General features: G+C 44.2%; 1 protein-coding gene across 1 annotated transcript in view; it reads right to left on the reverse strand.

Annotated features, from left to right (window-relative positions):
* Positions 1-23,573, reverse strand: part of cacna1ba (calcium channel, voltage-dependent, N type, alpha 1B subunit, a) — a 186,895-nt gene that overhangs the window by 56,177 nt on the left and 107,145 nt on the right. Inside the window, 14 exon segments of the mRNA XM_064354484.1 lie at positions 134-263; positions 1,805-1,931; positions 2,466-2,659; positions 3,051-3,848; positions 8,717-8,779; positions 11,296-11,402; positions 11,888-11,955; positions 12,459-12,576; positions 12,728-12,800; positions 16,990-17,121; positions 17,302-17,414; positions 18,071-18,183; positions 19,162-19,371; positions 23,416-23,505. Coding sequence (XP_064210554.1) covers positions 134-263; positions 1,805-1,931; positions 2,466-2,659; positions 3,051-3,848; positions 8,717-8,779; positions 11,296-11,402; positions 11,888-11,955; positions 12,459-12,576; positions 12,728-12,800; positions 16,990-17,121; positions 17,302-17,414; positions 18,071-18,183; positions 19,162-19,371; positions 23,416-23,505 — 2,336 coding nt within the window.

The following is a 23,573-nucleotide window of genomic DNA, read 5'->3' on the forward strand; positions in this document are numbered from 1 at the left end:
CCATGGGGCCTGACGTGACTCATGTTGTTGTGTGGGGAGTCGATTCGTTCTCTGTGAAAGTGAGTGCAGGAGTGAGAGCGGGGTGAGATAGTGGGGTGTGAGAGGGGGGGTGTGAGGGGGGGGTGCGACTCACGTTGTTGCGCGGGGCGTTGGCCTGGACGGGGTCCTCGGCCGCCAGCGCGATGCTGCTCATGGCTATCACCACCAGGATGCACATCTCGAAGTAGCGCAGGCTCACCATGTAGTGGCAGAGACGCCTCACCCTGGCGACCAAACGAGAAGGGACGGTTCTGAGGAGGCCCGGGCACTGCGGTTCGACGGTCCGCCCCGCCCCGCCTCCCCCCAACCCCAACCGCTACAGCCTCACAGGGCCCACGCCGTGAGCAGAACAGTGCCCACGCAGCAGCGCCTCTGGAGATGAATTCCCTTCCAGGTAAAAACTCTCAGCTTTAACAAACGAGTCCCTGTCACCGCAGCCAACAGGTCTGATTGCCACCTGAGTCACCCGTGCCAACCTGGGGTTTCTGCTACACGCTCCCCTCTGAGCTACCTGCTTTCACACCCTGGATCCGGTGCGCTCTGAGCTCCGCACAGCTGAGTCACCTGGGCCTCTCTCACGTTAAACACCGCTTCCGGAGATGAGGCGCGCCACTGAGCAAACCGCCGTCTGAGCCGATCTGAAGCTGTGGCTTGTTTGCCATTTACTGACGTGAGGGTTTGTGTGAAGATTTACAGACCCCAGAGGAGAAAAAAAAAACAATAATGTTGAAACATTCAAGCTACTTTGGATTATAAGGGCAGCAGCACTTACTGTCCCTGAGGAAACACACGGTCCTCATTTCCAGCTTTCCCATAGATACTCAGCAGGGAAATGTGCTCAATATATTGTCATTTTGGCTTGGATTTTGTTTTTTAACGGTATCTACCCCCTTTCATCTGTGATTGTGTTTTGTAGTTTTTTTAACAGAAACCCCAAGCCGCCAACACATCACCTTTTCTTTTAACATATTATAAGATGTCTCTATCCAATGTCATGAGAGGGTGAGTCAGCTCCCCTGAAGTATAACAACAGTAAGAAGAGATAAGCCAGGAATAAATCTAAGGCTACAGAACCCATCTGCCGTGGCTATTTTTGATTAAAATCAATTCTGACTTTTCAAGTACCTGACGTACCTCTGGTTCTAACAGGTCAGACATGCAGTATTATTTGTGTAAATCTTTCATAAATAGTCTATATACGTCTCCTCTGGGTGCACAGACATCAGCGCCACCCCAGATAGCAACTGAGTGATGGCCCAGTGGTGGTCCACACTTACCACTTCAATTGACCCACATAACACCAGGGAATGATGGCAAAGGACCCATCTGAATCTGCCTGACAGAACACGGCCACAACCCAGCTTTAATGAGACCATGTCTCAGGTGTCATAAGCACTTGGGTCACGTTTGGCCCAGAATCCAAATGCTGTGATTAAACTTAAATGGGGCTGGTGACAGTTGGGCCACTTTTGGTCCAAAACTGAAATGCCGCTCAAACCTTACATGAGGCCGGTCGCATTTGGACCACTTTTGGCCCATAATACAGTTGCTGTAGCCATAACTGACCCTTAAGTGCCTAAACTCAACAATATTTGCCTCAGAATCGACTGGTACTTTGGAGCAGTGTGGCTTATCTGCAAAGTTGGATCACTTCCCTCTGAATTAAGGAGTCTACAATGTCAGACATAAGCTTGCCTCATCCTTCTCGTGCTTTGATGTAAACACAGTCCCACCCTGAAGTCCCGCCCCCTCCAGGCAGACTCACGGATTTGTTTGGCCAAACACAAACATGGAGCTGTAAGGCAGGATTGGTCTGGGTCCATTCTGGGTCAGGTCATCCAGGTTCTTCTTCTCCTCGTTCATGGGCAGCGTCTCGCAGTCAATGTTGTTCACTGCAGTGAGGAAAACGTTAGCACGGCTGCTAATACCACAGGCCTATGAAACTTAATGAACCCCTCTGGTGGGGTTGGGAAGCTCTGAGCTCCTGCGCCTAGTCAATTACATCTTGTATGAATCAATATGCTTTCCTGAAGGGAAAAAACAAAACTATGGGGACCTGGATTTAGTCAATATTTGTACTCAACACTGACTACCAAATAAATCATTCTGGTGATTACTGAACTCTTCAAATGAAGACACCATGAACAATGAATTCATATTTATAAGGGTTTCATTTGATCCAGCCATAATGCTGGTCAAAATCAGTGAGCCACTAATGAAGCCTCAACTCAACTCAATGAATATTAACATGACAGATCAAACTGAAATGCTTCAGCATTAACAGTAGACACACAGTATCTTTAATGTTAAGAATTCAGAGCCGATCATCAAATTAATTTATAGGATATAAGCACGGAACAGAATACGCTAAGAGCGCTGAAGCTGACGATGCGGTCTGTGTGCAGAGCCACAGCGGTGCAGCTCACTCGGGATCATGGTGGTGTCCTCGGGCGGGGCAGTGACGGTGACCGGGATGTGGACTGTGTTGGTGTTGACGCCCAGCTGGCCGGTCCGGTTGACGTTCCTCTGGTTGTCCGAGTCCTCCGGCTTGGGCCACTGCTGACCCCCGGGGGGCTGCAGGGGAGTCACGGCCTGCGGGTCGCCCTCCGTGTCCGTATGCCTGCCGACGGGGGCGTCCCCAAGGGACGTGGACCACGGTGAGCGTCAGAAACCGAAACCCTGGCCCAGCACCGTCCAAGGTGCAGAAGCCCTGGTGCTGAAACACTGGATTCTTGCATCATTTTAATTTCCTGTAATGTTTTAGATCTTCTCACCAGCACTGTTCTTCACACTTCATTTGTAAACCGTTTTACTCAATTTAATGGTTATTACTAAAACACACATAAATTTGAGATGTGGAGAGAGAGAGGCATGTTTTGAATCTGTTTAGTAATTGGCAACTCATCCGAAAGGAAAGCGCAGTTCAACAGAAAAAACACCCAGATTAGTCCTCTGATGTGTTGTAGTAAAGTGAGCGTTTGTCTGAGCTGAAAGTTAGGGGGGGGTCTTACCTGTGGTGCACGTGGCCCTTCCCATCTGCTTTCTCTCCATTCTCGCGCCGCTCATCCTCTGTACCGGATTGGGGCTTGGTGCCACGGGGGCGGTGCCTCCTGCGTTCGCCGTTGCTCCCGTTCTCCCCTTTGGTGCACCCCGCCGCCCTCTCGCCCTCCCGGTTTGCGGAGCGCGAGCCGTCCTTGTGCCGCACCCGGCGCTCGCCCTTGGCCCCGTTGTTGACCACCCCGTTGCCCTCCTTGGGCTGCCGGTGGCTGTGGTGACGGTGAACGTGGTGCTCCTTCTCGACCCCGCCCCCGCCCCCGCCCCCTCCCCCTCCCTCGTCCACGGAGCTCTGGTGGTGGTGCCGCCGGCCCCCCTCCCGGCTGCGGCTGCGGTCGCCCTTCCCGCGCGAGCCGTCGTGCTCCTTGCTCCGGCTGTGGTGGACGTGGTGGCGGCCCTCGCCGTTCTCCCCCTCCTCGCCGGAGTGCCTGTCGCGGTGGCGGTGGTGCTTGCGCGGGTGGGCGGGCGGGGGCGGGGGCTCTCCCGAGCCGTCGCCCTCCTCCGGGGTGCCCCCCTCGCCCTCGGCGGGCCTGGACCGGTCCCCGTTGGAGTCGCAGGGCTCCACCACCAGGGGGCGGTCCAGGTGGGTCTTCATGTTGGGGCGGAGGCGCAGGGCGGAGGACAGGTGCAGCCGGTCCTCGGGGTCCAGTTCGCTGTACAGAGCTTCGCTGCTCGCCAGCAGGTTGTGCCTCCGCAGCTGGCTGGTTCGCTGCTCCCACACTGACATCATCTTCAGTGACTTCTGCTGCTCTTTACTGGAGGTTGAGGGGAGGAACGGGGGAGCAGAGGGGAGGAAGGTAGCAAAAGAGGAAGAAGAAGGTGAAGAAGGAGGAGGACAGAAGGTTCAAGGGAAGACGGGGAAAAGAAGAGACAGGAAGAGGTTACAGAAAGGGGGAGGAAGAAAGAAGGGGAATGATAGAGGACAGATGAGGTGAAGGTAAGGAGAGGAAAGGAGGATGAAGGAGGGGTCAGAAGTGGAAGGAAGAAGGAGATAAGAGATGCAGCAGTGATGGTGGATGAGGGGAGGAGAAGTGAGAAGAGAGCAGGGGAAGAAGGTAGGAGAGAGGAGGAGGGCAGAGGCAGAACAGGAAGTGGGTTGGTAGGGGGAACGGGGGGGGGGGCGTATTCCATGTCAGCACAAGTTACAGCCGATGACTAATTCCAATGCTACTGTAGTTCTCTGCTTTAAATATTTGAACGTCACTGTAACTTTGGCAGATGAAAACTGTAGTAAAATACAACACCTACATCCATATTAAGACCACCTTTCACATCACATCCTATGGAAATCTCTGTTAATGTGCCATGAAATTATTTTTTAGAAAATGTTAATATTAACTGCAGATTGTACATGCTTTCTGTAACGGACAGTCTACGCACTTACAGTAAATGGCAAACTTCACCTGCAGTATCTGCAGAGGACATTCAATGAAACAAACATAGCTGTCTACAGCATATTGGCTATGTGGAAAGAGGGTCTTTATGGATGGGCCCATACAAAAGTTCACCATGGTAAACCTTCAGACTGCCAGGCCACGCCATGCTAACTGTTTGTGGCGGAGGCCCATGCATTCCTGCGTCAATCCGCCCCACAGCTGGGTCGATTGGTCCACCCCACCCTCCCCAATCCCCGGTGTAACCGCACTCCCACACCATGCTGTCAGTAAAGGCAGTGAAGGTTTAACCATGTTTCTCCGAAACAGCGTCAGACTTTCATGAGGGCGGTGAGGGCGGTCTTAAGAGCAGGTGTCTTTAGAAACGAAAAGTGGTGCCCCTTTCCAGGAGGGTATGCATCTCATCTCGGACCTCACTAAATTTAGGAAATGACGGGCTTACAGGGGAATGGGGTGGGTAGTGGGAGAAGGGTGGCAATTTCAAGGAACTGCTGTACAGTATAGCCCAGCACAGCATAGCTCCTGCAAATTTTGCCACTGAAACTGTACTGAAGTCACAAGGGCTTGGCTATTGCTATCGATGGGAGAGATCCCAAGATTGGAGCCATCACAAGTCATCAGGGACTCGCTGTCTTCAACCAAACATTGTCTTTCACAGTGGAGTCATTTGGTCTTCTTGATTCAACTGCTCTGTGATTAACAGCATGCCATTGTATCACCCATTATGGGATTCAGTCTTGCATTGCTAGTTATATCGTGAGGGGATTTCACAGGAAACAATTTCAGCTCCGTCTTTTAAGCTGTGCTGGCAGTTCCAAAGCACCTAGAGGCAGGAGAGGGCGGATATCTAATCGGTGCGCAGAGCAGAGTCTGTGATTCGCTCCGCAGGCTGTATTACAGCTGAATACTTGTAGAATTGCCCTTAGAAATGCATGTTATTGTCTTCATCGAAGACTCCTCTTTGCGATAATTTCCTTGTCCTTCGCCGTGAACAATAGCGTTCATAAGTTTTCCTTAAACCAAAAATGACATTTCGATTTTGGCATTTTGAGTCTCATTTCATTTTTTTTTTTTTTTGGCTCTGCACAGGATTACTGGCATTGGGATAGAGATACTTTCTTTATTAAGATAATAAAAGCCTTTAGTAAGAAGACTTCATTTTTTAATAAAAAGGAGAGCTGTTGTATGCAGGGCTGTGAGTGGCTTCAGTCTCAGATTATGAGAGACTGAGTCGGCTCCCTCCTCTAGATCAGTGCATTCTGCGCACACCTCTGGCAGCCAGGCTATTTCCCAGGGTACGGTCATGGTTGGCCGACAACACACCGCTGTTGGCAGACATCAGACAGACATACGGAGAGGAGAAGCCCGTGGTGGGGGTGGTGGGAGGAAACTTCAACTGACCTCAGCCAGCTGTGATTGGTCCACTTAACAGCCTCTCTGGAATGGACAACTGCATTAAGTCAAAGGTCATAATTCGACTAAATTTTAGAAAATTAAGAGGGGGATCTTTCGAGAATTGCTTTTTGCATGAGGGAATGTCGGGCTGGAAAATATTTGAGGACACCTTAAGCTCACCTTGCTCCAAGAAATCAAATACAATGACGACAATAATTATAATAATGCATGTACGTGTGTATGTATGCATGTACGCAAACAGTATATGTACGGATGTATGACAATGTTGGTAATACACAGTCACCACGAAAACGTAGCCTGCTTGGTACCTGTACCTTAAGATGTGAAGGGCAGGGGAGTAGACAAAACCCCTAAAAACATACAGCACAGGATCATAAAGCACAGTTAGGGCAGACACATGAAAGACAGATAAAGAGAGAAACGGAGAGTAAACAGGAAGGAGACAGAAAACAGGGTGAACTGGGTGACAACAGGAAATACAGGAGACACACAGGGGTAACAAACTCCACAGCAAAAAAGCAAAATAAATTTCTTCATTACGACCAAAAAATGAATTATACAATTAAAATGAAGACATTGAAGACACACCCATATGTTGGTATTGCACTGCAAGCAACAGACAGTCATCGACACCCTCTTCAAGATATAAATGCACATCATCGTCTGTAAAGCGTAACATCCCGCCCCCCCCCTTTTTCTTCACCAATCAAAACGCAATTTGTCTCATTCATTCTGAGAAGGCAATGTCTACCACCAGCAGGTCAAAGGTCAAACAGCAGCCTTATATTCTGTGCTTGTTTCCCGATGTCATTGCTCCCACACCTGCCTGTCTTCTATAGAGCATATGAGAAAAATTTATAGCAAAAGTACTACATAAATTTGCTCACAAGAAAGCCAGGTTAGTGAGTTGTGTGCGTAAATTCAAAGATGGCACATGTGGGAGAAAAGACATAATTTCTATTTAGTGGAAGGTGCAGTACCCCAGCTCAGAATCAAGCTCGCTGTCTATGACAATTTAAGAAAGAAAGAAAGATAGAAAGAAAGAGAATAACAACAAATCTGTCTCGGACTCTCCGGACTTTCGTCTCATAAAACAGTCACATGAAATGCTCAAGATGCGATGAGACACGCACCACACGTGAGACGCGACAGTACTGGGAGAGAAGTCACGACATGAAGCGGGTTCGAATCAGGGCAAGAGTAATGAAGCACGGGTGGATGATTCAGGCCATAGCTGAAAGGATTTTACCCATTTTTCACAAGACACACGTGCCTTGTGCCTGCAGTTAGGCCCATAAAGACAAGTATAAAAGTGCATCAAAAGCAATCTGACTCAGCATCTTTAATGATATCAACAAAAAAAATACCACAGTTGGCCTACTTTATGCTTTCAGAAAAAAGCAGAAAAGCTGACTTCCTTTATGTTTTCAAAAAAAGGGGAGAAAAGTGTTTCTGTCACAAGCTTAGCCCTACAGGAATCTTACAAGGTCATCCAGGCTGCATATGGACACAGCATCTTACAGCAAGAAAAAGAGCAACGTAGTGCAAGACACCAGGTATATCCACCTATCTGTACACTGTCGATCAGTAAATGACATACTGGGCTCAGTGAATGACAGCAATGCTGACGAATAAATCTGGAAAACAATTCCTGATCCAAAAAACAGATCCCCTAAGGTTTAACACAAAGAAAAATGCAAGAGAGCATGTCAGCAACATACTGCATAGAAGGTTGCTGAATCAATGGTACACAAAATCCTAGGTCTGTGAACCAAATGGAGTTGCATTTTATATGCCTACTATGAGTAACAGACAAAGCTCACTCACCAGTGTAAATTATTGAGATTATCTATAATTAGAGCAGTGTTACAAACACTGCACAAGAAAGCTAACAAAAGGTCTAGAGTTGATGCTAGGCGCGGTGTTGAGCAGACTGCACCCTACAGTGCGGTTTCATTTCCGAAAGCACATTTTCAGCACTCGCTGGTTCACTGACACAGAAGGCGCTCTAATGTGCACGTAGTGGAGATTTAACAGCACACAGAATTGCGCAGAGATGTAAACTGATTCACTCGATCCATTTGAGAGAGTGGTTTGTGACACAGGGGCATGAGTCAAGAAAGGGCCTGGTCTTCCTATCTGTGTAGTTCTAGTGCAGTGGTTTCTAAAAAGACTCAGAGCCGTCATGACTAATGCGGCGTTAAGCAGCGTCACCCGGGGCGACCCCAATGGGAGCTCAGAAGATGCTTGAAGCCAGTGAGAGGGCACAGTTGCTGCCGATAAGAGGTGGCCACCATGCGGCCTGGCGGACAGAGTCACTGGCTCGCTGAAAGGCAGGCTTTATCGGTGTGTGTCCATACACAAGAGAGAAAACTGTGCTCTGGCCATCTGATTGGCTCTCTACCCTTCCAGGACAGGCTACCCAGGAGATGGGAGCAACAGAAAAAAGCAAAGATGTCATACTTGTTGCTGTTAAGAGTACCCCTGGTAGGACAAATGTGACAGGGAAACATTCTCTTGAGCTGGTTTATTGAAAATTACACAGAAACTATTCATATAAACACACACGCACACACACGCACACAGGAAAGGGTCAACAATTGATGAAGAACTGACGACGTGCACACGGACAAAATATGGCCACATTCACCCTTTGGATGAGGGGAGGAAAACAGCTCAGGCGAACTGGCGGTACAGGAATGAGGGGATGGGGTCAGAAAGATTTAGAGAAAGACAGGTAATAAGGTAGGTTGTCAGGAGAAAAGGAGGGTGACGGGATACTGAAAATATTGTAACAGAGGTCAAAAACTCACGGTGAATTTACGCTGCAGATGGACGAGCTGCGAGATAGAGCACCTCGATTTTGCTTTACAAAACTGCACATGCAAAAAAAAAAAAGACAAGACAAAAAAAGAAGAAGACATTTGGAAGAGGTCAGAGTCGGGGGGGGGGGAAGGGGACAGGTCAGTCTGTCCACTCCACCCCATCCCCCCACCTCTTCTGACTTCATTTGGGGGCGTTTTATCAGTATCACAAAATACATAACTCAAAAATATTCAAAGCTAGCATCAACACAGTAAAATAAACAGTTACACAATTAAAATGAACCACACAACAAAACATTTCAAAAGTCAAATTTTAACATATCAAAATAATGAATAAATAATGAAGGGGTTTTTGCAAAGGCTTTTAAACTTCCAAGTGTGCAGCTGGACAAGACATTGTGAAAGATAAGAATTTAAAAGAGATACCCAAGATCGTTAGACTTGTCCCTTTTGTGAAGTTCCATAAAGCACAACTTCCTGGACAGGTCCCCTTTTGTGAATTGTCAATCAAGCAAATGTAAATGTTGCATTTCAGCTGCATGTTCGAAGTTAAAAATCTTTAAAAACTCCAGATCCTTTAAAAGAAGCAGCACTTTAACATAAAAATAAAAATAAATAAGGTGAACAACTATCCACAATAACAAACAGTGCTTTGAAATAATCTTTGAAGAAGAGAAAGGAATCATACTGAATCAGGAGACATCCTTTTCCTGATCAGTAGATACAATTAATTTACAGAGGGCTGGCTACAAAAATCTCTTTGAAATGGAGCCAATGATCTTGGTGAACATTTTGACCAAGAAGGGTGGTCAATGCAATGCATCGGATCCAAACTAAGCCCCTTTGAGGTGATCTGAACCAAACTCTCTGAGGTGGAGGGGATCTGAAGCAAACTCTCCGAGGTGGAGGGGATCTGAACCAAACTCTCTGAGGTGGAGGGGATCTGAACCAAATTCTCTGAGAAAACCACACGCCCAACCCGATCCTCTGGCCAATGTTTCGGATTGCAGACAAATCAGTCTTCAGCAGTCTGATTGATGTTTTAACAACAGCTCTTTATTGATTATTACACTCACTGTCCCAGGTGGTCTTATTGAAAGGTTCAATGTGTGACAGTATGTCAGATAATTTAAGAGCAAAATGAAATATATATTATTAGAGCGCAATAAAGCAAAAACCAAGTTCAGGCACTGTCTCATTTAAATCATCTTATGACATTGCCAATTGTGGCTCTGGGCACTTCGAATACGTGTGACACATCATCAGTGTGTCACAGCTGTGGCCCCACAGCTCACAGCTACAACAGCTGATCCAGCTCACAGAAAAAGCACCAGCGCTCAGCACACAGACATGCTCACACCCAGGTTCATGCTCGCAAACACACACCGTTTGCCCAGCCAGAGTCTCGCCCATGCCATATCCAGGCAGAAACCATCGGTCGCCACGGCGATTAATAATTTCAACGTAAAGCGTTTGAGGCTATTAATGGTTTGGGGTACAATATGATCATTATCACTTAAATTGGACTTTCATAATTACTATACAGGAGGATTCAGACAGGGGTTCCTACTAACTACTGATACAAGGACATTCTGGAGAGGGCATACTAGCATACTGTATCTCCATATTGCTTGCTACCAGCTGCTTTTGTTCTGCAGTTCACTGAGCTGAGCAGCTGTTGTACCAGAGGCATATACAGTATTTCAGAAAGTGCACACAGAATGCCATGTTGGGGCAGTGGGCAGACATGAAGCCTCGAATCTCACAGCTCATATATTTCAGTCTCTAACAGCATTACATTTATTGCACTTCTTGAAATACTGTAAATGTATTGACGTGTAAAACTGCCAAAAACATGCACATACTGACGGCAGACAATGGCCGTCGGCTCAGCATCCCGTTGCTATCACCTCCAGGACAACCTCTGCTCCCATCTGAAAGGGCCTCAGTTAGACGGCTCCTCGGGTGGAGTTTGTATGTTTTTCAGAGAGCTGACTACATGGGAGTAAGAGCTAACACCCCCTCCAGACATACACACACACACACACACACACACACAGCACCACCCCTGACACCTCAGTATGACCTTACCGCACACTCTTATGGAGAAAGCACCTTAAAAAGGCAGTCACCCCTTTCATGCTTGCAGTGCGCAGGTCGGCCAAAGTGTGGGAAGAGCCCTTAGAGGGTGGGGGGGAGGGGAGAGGATCATATAACACACCAGAGGTGCAGCACCAACATGTGGATAAAGACTCACCTTCACAGATAACAAAAGGGGGGCGGGGGCAGGACATCAGGACAAAACTTGAACACTGATCAAAACCAAGAATGCACACACACAGAAAAAAAAACAAACATACAAATAATACGCAGAGATTCCGTAGGAACGGGTACAGGAAAGACATATCATAGACCAGTGAAAGACACACAAAGCACAGCTCCATACAATCACTTCCGGCAGGAGACAGCCCGTTTAAAATAGGACTGATTTCTGTAGGGGCTGGGGGGGGAGGGCCAGTGTGGGGACAAGGACTGGGGTGGGTGGGGGCAGGTGCCCCTTCACTTACGCTGCAATAGAAATGTTAGCCGCTGACATTGGGCTAACCTCCTTCACCTCCTTGGCTTTCTGAAGGGCAAGCTTTTTACTGATCGCCTCCTCTTGCTCTTCTTCATCCTAACCAATGGAGGCATGTGAAATATTGGCGAGGATCATAAACAATAATAAAGAACGAATCAAAGGATTAATGCCATGGATTCTCTCAGGGGCGGGGAGAGTGCGGGGGCCTGATATTTACGATGAAGCACCACAGGTGGAACATTAACAGCCATAAATCTTCAACATTAACTTCACTTATTGACTAATAACTCAAGTAAGCCACCATTCATCAGGCAAATAGATACCCGTGTAAACAGGAAATAGGGAAATACTCAATGAGTTCAATTAACCTGTCTGCTCTATTACAATAGAAGGTTCTTTGTGCATTTCATTAAAAGCTAAACATTTGGCACAGGCCTATACGAGGTGGATGCTAATGAGAAGATCATCAATCAAAGCTGGAAAGCTTTTGGGATGGTATCCCAGTTCATCTCTGTGTCATCCCTGTGGGTGAGGTGAGCTGGGGTCACTATAACACACACAGAGATGTCGAAAGGCCCTACCTTCGTGAGTTCCTGTGCGTTTGCGAGGTTGTCAACAGCAATGGCCAAGAAGACATTGAGGAGAGTGTCTGATCGAAACCAAATTAAGGAAAGTCCAGACAGCCAAATATTCAGACTGCCAATATTGGGCGGTACTTCACCACAGCTGTGCCATTTCCTATCACCTTTTAAAAACCTTGAGGGAAAGTATAATCAAAGTTAAAAAACAGTGATTGAATTTAAAAAAGCAGTAAGGGCTGAGAGATTTACCCATCAACTATCAATTTAAGAGGCACAGGAATACATCACTTGAAACAAATTAACTGAAATTAATCAAATGTCAATTAGGGCAGGACATTTAAAGTTTTCTGAGAAGAAGTCAATACCTTTCAAGAGAAGGACGACAAGGAAAGTGCTCGGTCAGCCCTACTGACCAAAAATTGAGCCAATTTTTGAGCCAAGGGTCCTCTGGTCTGGGTATTAGTTTTTTCTCTAGGGGCCCTTTGATGTCAGTTAAATTCAACCCAGGGAAACAAGACATTGAAGTGGTTGATATCTCGATGCCACCAAATTTTGTCAACAGAAAGGATACAGTTTCCAAACAGGGTGAGGACAATGAAATAGATGGAGGAGAACATCCCTCCTTGGACTCCTCCCTGTGATTCAATCCCATGATACATCACCGCATTCCAGTCTTCGCCTGTCAAAATCTAGTGATCCGTATGACCCGAAAGGAATTTAAAGCAGGTGAGGGAAACACATACAGTAGGTACACACTCTTTATTAGTAAAATTCTTTTTAACTGGGTACTGTTCGCACTTTTTATTTCTTACAAAAAACAAAGACATCTGAATGGTTTACCTGAAAAACTGTAAGAATAGCAGCAGGGAAGGTGTCAAAGTTTGTCGTTGGGGTCTCCTCATCAAAATTAAACCTAAAGGCAAAAAAACAGTACCATGTAATTTATTACGAATCACTCTGCTTGAAAATTGTCTGTCTGTGCTTCCAACAATATTCCAGTAAAACTGAGTGCTGTTCCAGCAAAGAAAACTGGAAAATCAAAACTGTCCAATAGACTATTATTCAGATATTTCAGAAAGTGAATACCATGCATACAACTTAAATGCCAGTATGATCTATTCAAACTGACAGCAGAAAACAGACTGCTTGCATTTTACACTGACGTCAGAATCGGGAGGAATAAACCAGCACTACGAATAAAAGGTTGCAAATGGAAACAAAATTTATGGAGTAGGAAATAGTGCTATTGGCACACTGGGAAGACAGCATTCTCTTATGAAGACTTTGCAGCAGTGAAATGAGTGGGAAAACCTGCAGCTGTAGAATGCAAGCCAGCAACTAAATGATTCAGGCACCTGAGGCAGGCTAGTGGCAGGTTTGCTGAAGCGGTGGAGACTGGTGAGATCACGGAGAGCAGAGAGAGAGACGCTCCCGTTAAATAATTCATTGGCCTGGGATTCCGGGTAAGTGGACGGCTCGGAGGTGCGACAGAGAAGCTCCGCCTGGGATTCATACCTACAACCCGCTGGTTTCCAGCCAAGATCCCAAACCACTATGCTGCACAAGTGCTGGCACACAGTTAAGAGTACCGCTCCCTGCCCCTCGCACCATTAATGTGCTTCCAACTGTGGCGGCTGGTTCCCGCTCGTTTGAGACTACCCCTCTTCTGCACTGCATACCGTAGCTCTATTCCTGCAGCACCAAGCCCCTTTACTATGGACCGCATATAATGGCCAATATGAAGATGTCTAACCTCACATGTCCAGAATGAAAACTAACAGATTGCACAGTTCCAAAAACAGCGAATCCCTTTTCTATTTTGAACAGGAGTGCAGAGAAAATGAACCAAAATCCAGCCCTTCAAAGTGATCTGGAAGATATTTATGATGTCCCCGTGTCACTTTACCATGCCACTGGAATTATGAATACCTTATTAATTATGTATCCTGGGATTCAGTGCAACATATCAACAGGCATACACAGATACATCCTGCACAAACATTTCCTTGAAAAATGACATTTACTCTTAATGAGTGCCAGTATTGGCTGCCCTTCCTTAATTTTTACTGTAATCTTTAGCATGAACTGTAACTCACAGCTGTGTAGCACTATTCTCTATACAAAGGCCCGCAGTTGACGTATGCCTCTGTGTCACAATGTGTTGAAAATGCTGTCCGCATTGGCTAAAATATCATATTATTGTTTATTTTTCCTCTCCGGCAGACCTGGGATCAATATCTGTGGTTTTGTGCAACTAACACAAGGCAGACCAGAGAGAGACAGAGGAATACCTAATGGAGCATACTGTATTAGTTCTATTGTGACATTTGTATTGGTCACAAGCCACCTGAATACACAATTGACAGCCCCGGGTACACTGAAGAGAACAGTGAAAGACCAGTAGCAAATCCCAATGCATGACCAGGACTTCTCGGAGGCAACCACCTTCTAAAAATACGCTTGTAAACGCTTGTGAAAATGCATGTGCACAGGCAATCCCATTAGAACCTGATCTCTGGGATATAGAGACATGCGATATCACATTTTCTTCTTCTTCCAACAGAGAACACAAACAGCTTTGGGGAATGTGCAAACTGTTATCTGAATAAACATGCATATTCCACTGACTCTGGTATTGATTCAATTAAATCCTTACATTTACTGCTCTCCAAGGACGTATAGGGACCTAATTCATCTACGCATAAAATAGAGGCCTCTGCAATTTTCAGACTGTGAAATGTGGAATTTCACATGGAACTCCAGCACTACCACTGCACAGTACTACGTGCCATTTGGGTGCCGACACCCACTGCTCCTGGTTAATAGAGTTCTATGGTACACTGTAATATTGCTGCATGCATGATTCATCTCAGGTGAGATAAAGAAAATAAGATTTCTTTGTTTTTCTTGCAGAATCCCAGTTCCAGTCATTTTCATGCAAAGGTGGAGTGCAATATATGCACTACAGAGGGAATACGACTGGAATTTCAATACTGCCATCGGAAAATGGGTGCAAATTATGTCAACACAATCACCCAATTAATAGTAAAAATAAATCACACGTAAAACATAACCGAAACAAGCCGCACCCCCTATTTCTCTGCAGCATTTTTCCAATGCAAGCAATAAGATTTTGAAATGATTTTCTCCAAATACACATAATGGGATTGCATGGACCTAACATGACAGGAGCCAAAACGGTTAGTTCAATTCATGAGTAGCGTAGGGTTGACTGTCAAGCCATATAGGGGCTTCATTCCTGCCATGGCACTTGCTCAGCTGTGGTCTATTTGCTACCCTACCTACCTGCCTAATAAAGATACTGTATGTGCGTACATCTTTATTAGGGAAGACAATTGTCGGGTAATTGATGTGAAAGGACTTCGCCTTGATCAGGATAGCAGCTGCGCTGGTTGTGGAAGAGTGAAGGTGCGGGGAGACGCCAGGTCAGGCTTCGGACTCCATGTCACAGGTGGAGTAGTGGGGTATAAGGAAGCACTGCTTTCACCACCCATTTTCACTCGGGAGGGATGCATCACATCTTTCTGAAATGTCCCACCATCATTATCTTAAATTCTTCTCATGAAAGATTTGGTACACGAGCTAAATGGTTTCACACTGTGGTTTTCTTCATGTCTGAAAGCCTTTCCTGGAACACGGGGAGTATGCGCAGTGCAATGCAGCTGTTTGCTTCTCCGAGCTCTGGCTTCTCTCTGAAAACTGTGTTTTTATATATATAACCTGAATTTTTTTTTTAAATTTATAATGGTATAGTACACACATCAATTATTTTGTTTCCAGTATTTGGCCACACTTGGAATACATAATGGGATATGTATTCATAAAGCTTTCATCAAGAAGCATGAATAATGCTGCCTTTAACATGCTGGAGTATCTATGTAAATCATTAATAGCCATGCAATTTTTTATGTCATCATCAAATGACTGTATATGTGATTAAACATTATATACTCACATGAGTCATAACACATGGTGTTACTCACCACAGGGTCAACAAGAAGCTGGGAACTGGATACTAGATATGTGTAATTTAGAAGAACCATTTTACCGACAAATGCAGTATGTCAAATCATTGAGGTTTTTGCTTTGCTTTTATAAAAAAATGTGAAAAGTTCAGTTTCTATGAATGTTATTAGTTGGCCTTAACTATACTGCACATAACTTTTGAAAAATGAGCAAAAATCCTTTTATGCAAAAATACAATAGCAGAGCCAGATTATAAATTCATACAGTGAATGAATCAAGCTGCTTGCTCTCACAGTTCTGTTGAGAAGAGGCCAAAGCTAAAGAAAAGGAACAAAGAAACTTCTAGATAGCGAAAACACTACAGATGAGAGCTGTGTACTTATTGGATATTCTGTGAAGAGTTTGAGATACTGGTGCAGTAGGTACAGATACAGTTCCTGAAATAACCCAGCATGAACGCAACGTACAGCACAGTAATACTGTGTAATGGAACACACAAGCGTGAGCTTATTTTCAACATGTAAAGGAATGGACAAAAATTATATTCATAACGCTCTTACAGTATATGTCTGGTTATGGTTAGCGCCTTAGGCAACTGGTAGAGCACTTTGTGTTCTGTTCTTCCAAACAACCCAACTGCAGAGAATGTCTCTGAAAGGCCATGCTGTGTTAATGAGGCTATGCCCAGAAGCAGATACTTTTCCCGTAATGAATATGATTGGAGCACTGCAGTTCCTCCACACCATTCCGTTCCTAATGCTCCATTGTTAAAGATAATGCAGTGAATTTTATGTTGGGTGGGGTTGGTGCATTTTCGAATTATATATTAATATAGGAAGAAAAATGGCTCGGAACAGCAATTTCTTTAAAAAAGCTATCAAAAGCCGATGCGTTTATGAGGTAATATTCTTCATGAAAGTTCTGTTAAAATCACTTCACTACCAACATGTCAGCCACAATGCGACTAAGTAGTACAGTAATGACTTTAGCAGAGTGGGGTTATTATTTTAGGGAGGTTATGAAGATTGATGGGACAGGGGTTGGGTTTCAGGCTGGAACAGGGGTAGGGGGTTTACAACAGGGCGGGGGGGGGAGGGGGGGGATGGTGGACTCACTGTCCTCCGAAGAGCTGCATGCCCAGTAGAGCAAACACCACGATGAAGAGGAAGAGGAGGAAGAGGAGACTGATGATGGACTTCATGGAATTCAGCAAGGACACGACCAGGTTCCTCAGAGAGTTCCAGTACCTGCAGGAGACAGGCAGTATCAGTGGAGGGAGCAGAATGGATGCATAATGCATATCACATTACACACAGGCAGCATAATGGAGGACAACAAAGAGACACAGTTCATGGCAAATATGGCACTGAATACGACCAGGCAGTGGAAATCTTTCGATGTGAAAAGACTCTGGAGGGAAGACTTACTTTGTGACTTTAAAGATCCTGAGTAGGCGGAGCGCTCTCAAAACGCTGATGCCGAAGGAAGCCCCGGGTTTGACGGCTGCCCAAATGACCTCAAAAATACTGCCCACAATCACCTAGGCAAGAGCGACATGCTATCAGCGTAACAATAGCAACCAAGAACCCCATCAATCAATCAATCAATCAATCAATCGATCAATCAATCATTTTTCCCCAGTATAATTTACATTCAGACCATAAGAGAACCATAACTGTAACATATCCCAGTGGGAATTACAGATGAAGAAATAAGCATGTTTTCACCCAATACAAGAAAGTCCTTGATCCTTGATCATGCAAAGCCGCTGTAAATTGACTAAATTGTTATAGTAAACACCTCTCTGTGCAAGATATGAAAAGAAAGCATGACAAAAATAAGGAAAAATGTAATCAAGCGTTAGCAAAGTGGCCCTCAAACCTGGTCCTGGAGAGCCACAGATTTGACTGGTTTTTTGTTTTTACTTTAGCAACAGATTCAGAGCCAACTGTATAATAAATGACTTTGTGGTTCAATTAAGTGCTGAGTAACAATACAATTCAGCTGATGATGATAATTTCTGGTTGACAGCCCCTACTTTAAGGTGTGCATTCAGGGCTGGCATGGTCTTCTTTGGCAGCAGTTAGAAAAACCTCCACTGAGAACCACCTCACTGGGGCCACATCTATCACCGACCAGCATTAAAAAGGCTGACGCCTAACCGGAGCGAGGTGAAGGAACTCAGCGTGGGCTCACCCCAAAGTCGAAGCAGTTGAAGGAGGAGTGGAAGTAGTTCCGGGGCCCCAGCCCATACATCTTCAGGGTCATCTCCGTCAGGAAGAGGCCCAGGAACACAAACTCTGCCAAGTCTGCACGCCACGCAAAACACAGGGATCAGCGTCAGTGACAAGAGATCCAAATGCAAAATCTGTTTCCTCCAAACAGAAGAACTAAAGGATAGATACAGTGGGACTAATCTCTGACAAGGAAATCAGTAGCAGTCTACCTTGTTTTACACTTATAAATGTATAAATGCATACATTTATACATTCCTAGCGTACAGTATATGGAGATCGAAAGTAACATCATGTTTTCTGAGGAAAAAAGCAATTAAGCACATGAAAAATAACCCCAGGACAAACATTCAGCTGTTGGCACTAAGCACACTCCATGGTCATTAAGAGACAGAGGCTGTATATAATTGCTTGGCACTGTAGATGTCTGCCTGGAAACATGTTTTTCCCTTGGTTTCACTCCACTTAAAACCATTCCAGTGATTTTTCAAAAGGCTCTCACTGACATTTTCAGCTTCACTAACAAGATCACAAGTGAAAAAGCACTGTCCTTTTTAAATTTCATATTATGTTTGCATTATAAGAACCAGACTTATGAGAAAATATTTCTAGAGATAATTCACATTGATGCTACTGTTTCCTCCAACAGGAATATTATTCCCTGCTCAGCAATTCAGTCTTCTATCCACCTGAAATTGGAAAATGAGCTCATAAAAATGAAACAAACACTTGATCAATTACAGTGGACCTCTGAGCCAACAGATAATATAAAGAGCTGGCGTCTTCATTCCGCTAATGTGACGGTCGTAACAGTAACAGACACATCGCACAGAGGTAGATATGCAGTTCAGGATTAATTCTATCTCCAACAGATTTCATGAGTCCAGAAGGAATACAGTGTCCTACTGTAAAATGCACTCAGTATCGGGGCTGCTGTTTCAGCACGATTGGGCAATCCAGATTGTGGAGGGAAAAGGGGAAAATGCATAACCTGTGTATCGTACTCAGAGAGGGCGATGACACCTTCCCCCCAGGTGCTAGGGGCGGACTTACAGAGTGCATAGGTGAGCCACTCGGGCTGGTCGTAGTGCACGATGGCCACGCACAGCGTGTTGAGGCCCACCAGGCACAGCACGGTCCAGTAGAAGCCCTGGGACTTGACCATGCGGCGGATGAAGAAGCGCACCCTCTTCTCCTTGCGCCGGAAGTAGGAGGAGCTGTCGTTCTTGCTGCTCTTCAGGCTGGCGCGGGCGAAGGGCGACCCTGGGGGAGCAGTGGGGGGGGGGAAAGCGCAGACGCGGGCCATAAAGTCACACGTCTCCAGAAAAGCCGCAAAACACTCGCACAAAACGTGTGTGTATATGTGTACACTGGGGACACACCCACATCAAACTTTTAGCCGATACCGATTATCATTACCCTGTTAGGTCCGTTAACCGAAAATTGCGTCAATTAATTTGTTCATATCTAGGATATGACATATGGTAAATGAGACATCAAAACATTATAAGGGGGAAAATTTATTTCCCAAAATTTGAACCAGGCCAAAACATGAACCATAGCCTTTCCACAAAGTTTCTTGCAAGAAACTGTACTGAGGCCAGCAGTAGGCTAAACCAAACGCAAAGGAGTAGCTTCACTATTAGGGCTGTCCTAAGCTCGTATCCAGCCTTACTGATGAGCACGGTAATGAACTGACACCAGGGTGATGAATGAATTAACGGGGTAAAAAGGTGATTCTTTTTTTCCGTCATTATACTGATTGCAGTCACGCCCAACTGCACTGGGCAGACGCATTAGAGGATGAAGCGAGTGGACAGTGCACAAACGTGTCTCTTTGAAGCTGAGTTGCTGGTTGTCATCGCAGCGGCACACGATGCGCCAGAGAGAATGGGGAGGGAGTAGCAGCCCTACACCGAGGGACTGCTGCTGATATAATAACCTATTTAATCATAAAGAATATTGACTGAATGTTGTCGTCAATAGCTAGTGTTCTATTAACCAGATAGGCCTATTAAAATATGTTTAATTTAAATGGTCTAATAGAAAGCCTATAATTTGGCCACAAAACACATAGAATCTAAATCAGTCATTGGTACCATTAGCCTACATACTGTAATAATAGCCTATATATTTTATTAATTTGTGCACGTGCATGTGTGTATATGTGTGAGCATGGGTGCTTTCATTGCATGTGTTTATTCAATATACTTTATTAATCCCCAGAGCCCAGAGAGGGGATCTATGCCATTAACAGCAGGCATACAGTTTAGACTAGGGATACTCAAATATGACCACTGTGGCCAAGAGTACTGCTGGTTTTCATTCATCCTGTCTAATCTGGGCCTGATTTAGACCAGGGACAACATGAATGTCCAGGTAATCAGTGACACTAAGTAATCAATTAACTACGAGGTAGAAAAGAACATCAACAGTACTACCGGCCAAGTGTACCAGATTTGAATATCACTAGTCTAGAGAGTAAAGGAAATACAAATATACTGCCATTATTCTTTTTGCTTACATTCCAAATATACGTAATGTTATTTCAACTCTGACAAGTCCAGTTGAAGTAAAATGTTCTCTTTCAGAGTGAGAAAGTACTCTCAGAGTTGAAAATGCACTCTTAGAGTTGCACTATTAGAGTTGCCGTGTAACACCAAGGTTTTAGATGCATTTTACTGAGCTGAAGCTTATGATAGCATTAATAATTTAAGAACAATTTTGGTTATAGGCTTGTAATTATCATATACTGTCTCACATAAGCATTAGTAATTATCCCCCCCCCCTTTCAATACCTCATATTTGGGCACACTCTGCTGCGAAAGTCCACCTTTACAACAGCCCTTACAGAGAGAGCCTTGACCCAGAGGCAGTATGGTGCAGCTAAGTACGATATAACACACATAATTCAAAGTAGCAGTAAAATGCATCTATTCATATTCATATGAATTCACAGTAATGCTTATGAGACATGCATATTTAATATGAAAGCATAAATATTTCTCATGGTGGTATATTGTACTTTCACTTAAATGCCCGCAGCGCTATATTAAGGTATCCATAATCAGTCCGTTAATGGAAACGGAGTGCACTGGAATGGAGGATTCTGGGACACCTGGCCACGTCCACCAGGGTTGAGCGTGATCGCAGGACGTGGTCCTGAGGCTGCCCACGCTTCCTAATAACAAGCAACTGAGCTACTGAGCAAGCCAGAGTTATCAACTCTCATTACAGATCTGTGAAATACGATTTGTGAGAAATGGCATAACATTTCAGAGCACCAAATGCATGACCGTCTCACCTCCTCCTTCCCCAAAACCTCCGTCTACTCCCTCTATCCCACAAACACGATGCTCCGTGTTCTCTTCCAGGATTTAAGTAAATCCAAAATCTTAACTAGGGATCAGTGACATGAACACTTAATTATTTCAGGTATGTTTGATTTTGGGATGACTAAGAAAGCAGACTGACACAGTTCACTTTGACAGAGCTGAATTCTTCTTCAAAAGTAAGCACCTTTTTTCTTGTGGATTAAGAAATACAAAAGGGGTTGTTATTCTTTTCAGAAAATAATGCATTTTGTGAATGTACAGGATTTACAAAATACTACCGATTATGACATTGTGGCTGGTGGATACATAACAGTTTTAAATACCTCTATATACCATAAAAAGATTATCTGAAACCACACAAAAACATTCTACATTCTATAAAGAGATCAGGTATTCTGGACTCATTCGATTCGGTAGATGCACGGAGACTTAAAACCGATGTAATAAGATATACCTGGAGGATATTCAATCAGGTTAGTCATATATATTATTTGCTTATCTCCTGCTCCACGGTCCCCAAAGTGAATGGGGCAGTGATTGGAAATTGACTTAGATCTGATCATCTTATAGCTTAAAGCTCTTCATTTAGCAATTAAAAAACTCCCAGGATGCTAGAAGTTTAAACAAAGTGTGCTTAATGACAATATGTTCACAACTACAGCAAAATAATTTAGCACAGATCCCTTCCTGCATAATACAAGAACAGCTCATCCTCTAGTTGTATAGAATGCCTTTAAATATGCTTTAGGGAACACACAAATGCTTCCTCTTCAAGAAAACGTAAGCAATACAGGCCAAAACTAGCCCGTTGCAAAAGACAACATATTAATTGGACAAATGAACTAATTCAATCAGAAAACACTGTAAAGATTGTTACAAAAATATCAAGCAATGATCATTATAAAAAAGCTAATTGGATGGAAAAAGGTATCCAGGTACTAGTTTGTTAAGAATGGATTAAACATGTTAAATAGCTGAAAAAGATAAATACGCAATTTAAGTTTCACCCAAGAATTTTATAAATATTGGTTTCTATACCATACAAAATCCAAAACCACTGAAAAAACTAACTGGACTGTCTGATATCATATGAACACATTTTTAAATTTATCTACGAATCTGCAATTGATGTATTCAGATATATATAAGATATATTCAGATTTAATGATTATACAAATTCTTGGCAATGAGAAGAATGCGTAACATTTGTGGCACTGAATAATCTGGCCTATGCAAATTTTTTCAGGAAGAACCAGAATCAACCTCCCCATTATTTTCGTACTGTAGCCTGTAGTTGGATTCGAGTTCAGGGATGGGTGAGAAGAAATAACAGACTCTTAAAGTTAAAACTATTTTTAGTTTTGCTGGGAAACCTAAGGGAAGGAAATAAATCATTCAATAACTTGGAACTAATAACTAATAACTCAACCTATTGGAGGAAATCTTTCAGGACCTACACAGTATAAGGATCAGAAACAAATAGATTTAAAACATTTCTCAAACATCACTACATTGTTGAAAAATATATTGTGGGTAAAAACAATAAAGTCAAAGAACATCTGGGAATGTGGGATGAAATTGGTGTGGGAGAGGGATGGGAATTGGACTACATCAACTTGACACCTAAATAAATGTTTTATTTTTTATTTTTTCTTCCTGTTGAATTGGATACATGTGCAGAGGATAGTGGGGTGGTTGTCACTTTACCAATTCTTTTATTTACTGTCTAGCTATCTTCCAATAAATGTCTTTCAATGTAAACAAAAAGAATAAAAAGAAAGAAAAAAAGTCACTAATTTGGAAAGAATTTAGCCTAGTGCCAAAAAATAAACAAGACAGAAAAAAGTACATATCAAATATCACACTTTTAAGACCACACATATAACACAGGAGACAATGACAGGGATGCCATCTCACAGCCTGAGCTCAGTGACCTGCAGGTGAAAGGTGAAAGGTCAGGGCCAAGCCTTACCTACTGAAGAGATGTCAGTGAAGTGGTCCTCGCCCTCCTCGGCGTTGATGAGGTCATTCTTGCTCTTTTTTACTTTAGCCCTTTTCAACACTGCACAAATGGAAATTAGTGAACGCTTCACACATTGCATAACTGGCAGACATCAGGCCCATGTACTT

This window comes from Anguilla rostrata, chromosome 10 (genome assembly GCF_018555375.3).
Source record: "Anguilla rostrata isolate EN2019 chromosome 10, ASM1855537v3, whole genome shotgun sequence".
NCBI lineage: Eukaryota > Metazoa > Chordata > Actinopteri > Anguilliformes > Anguillidae > Anguilla > Anguilla rostrata.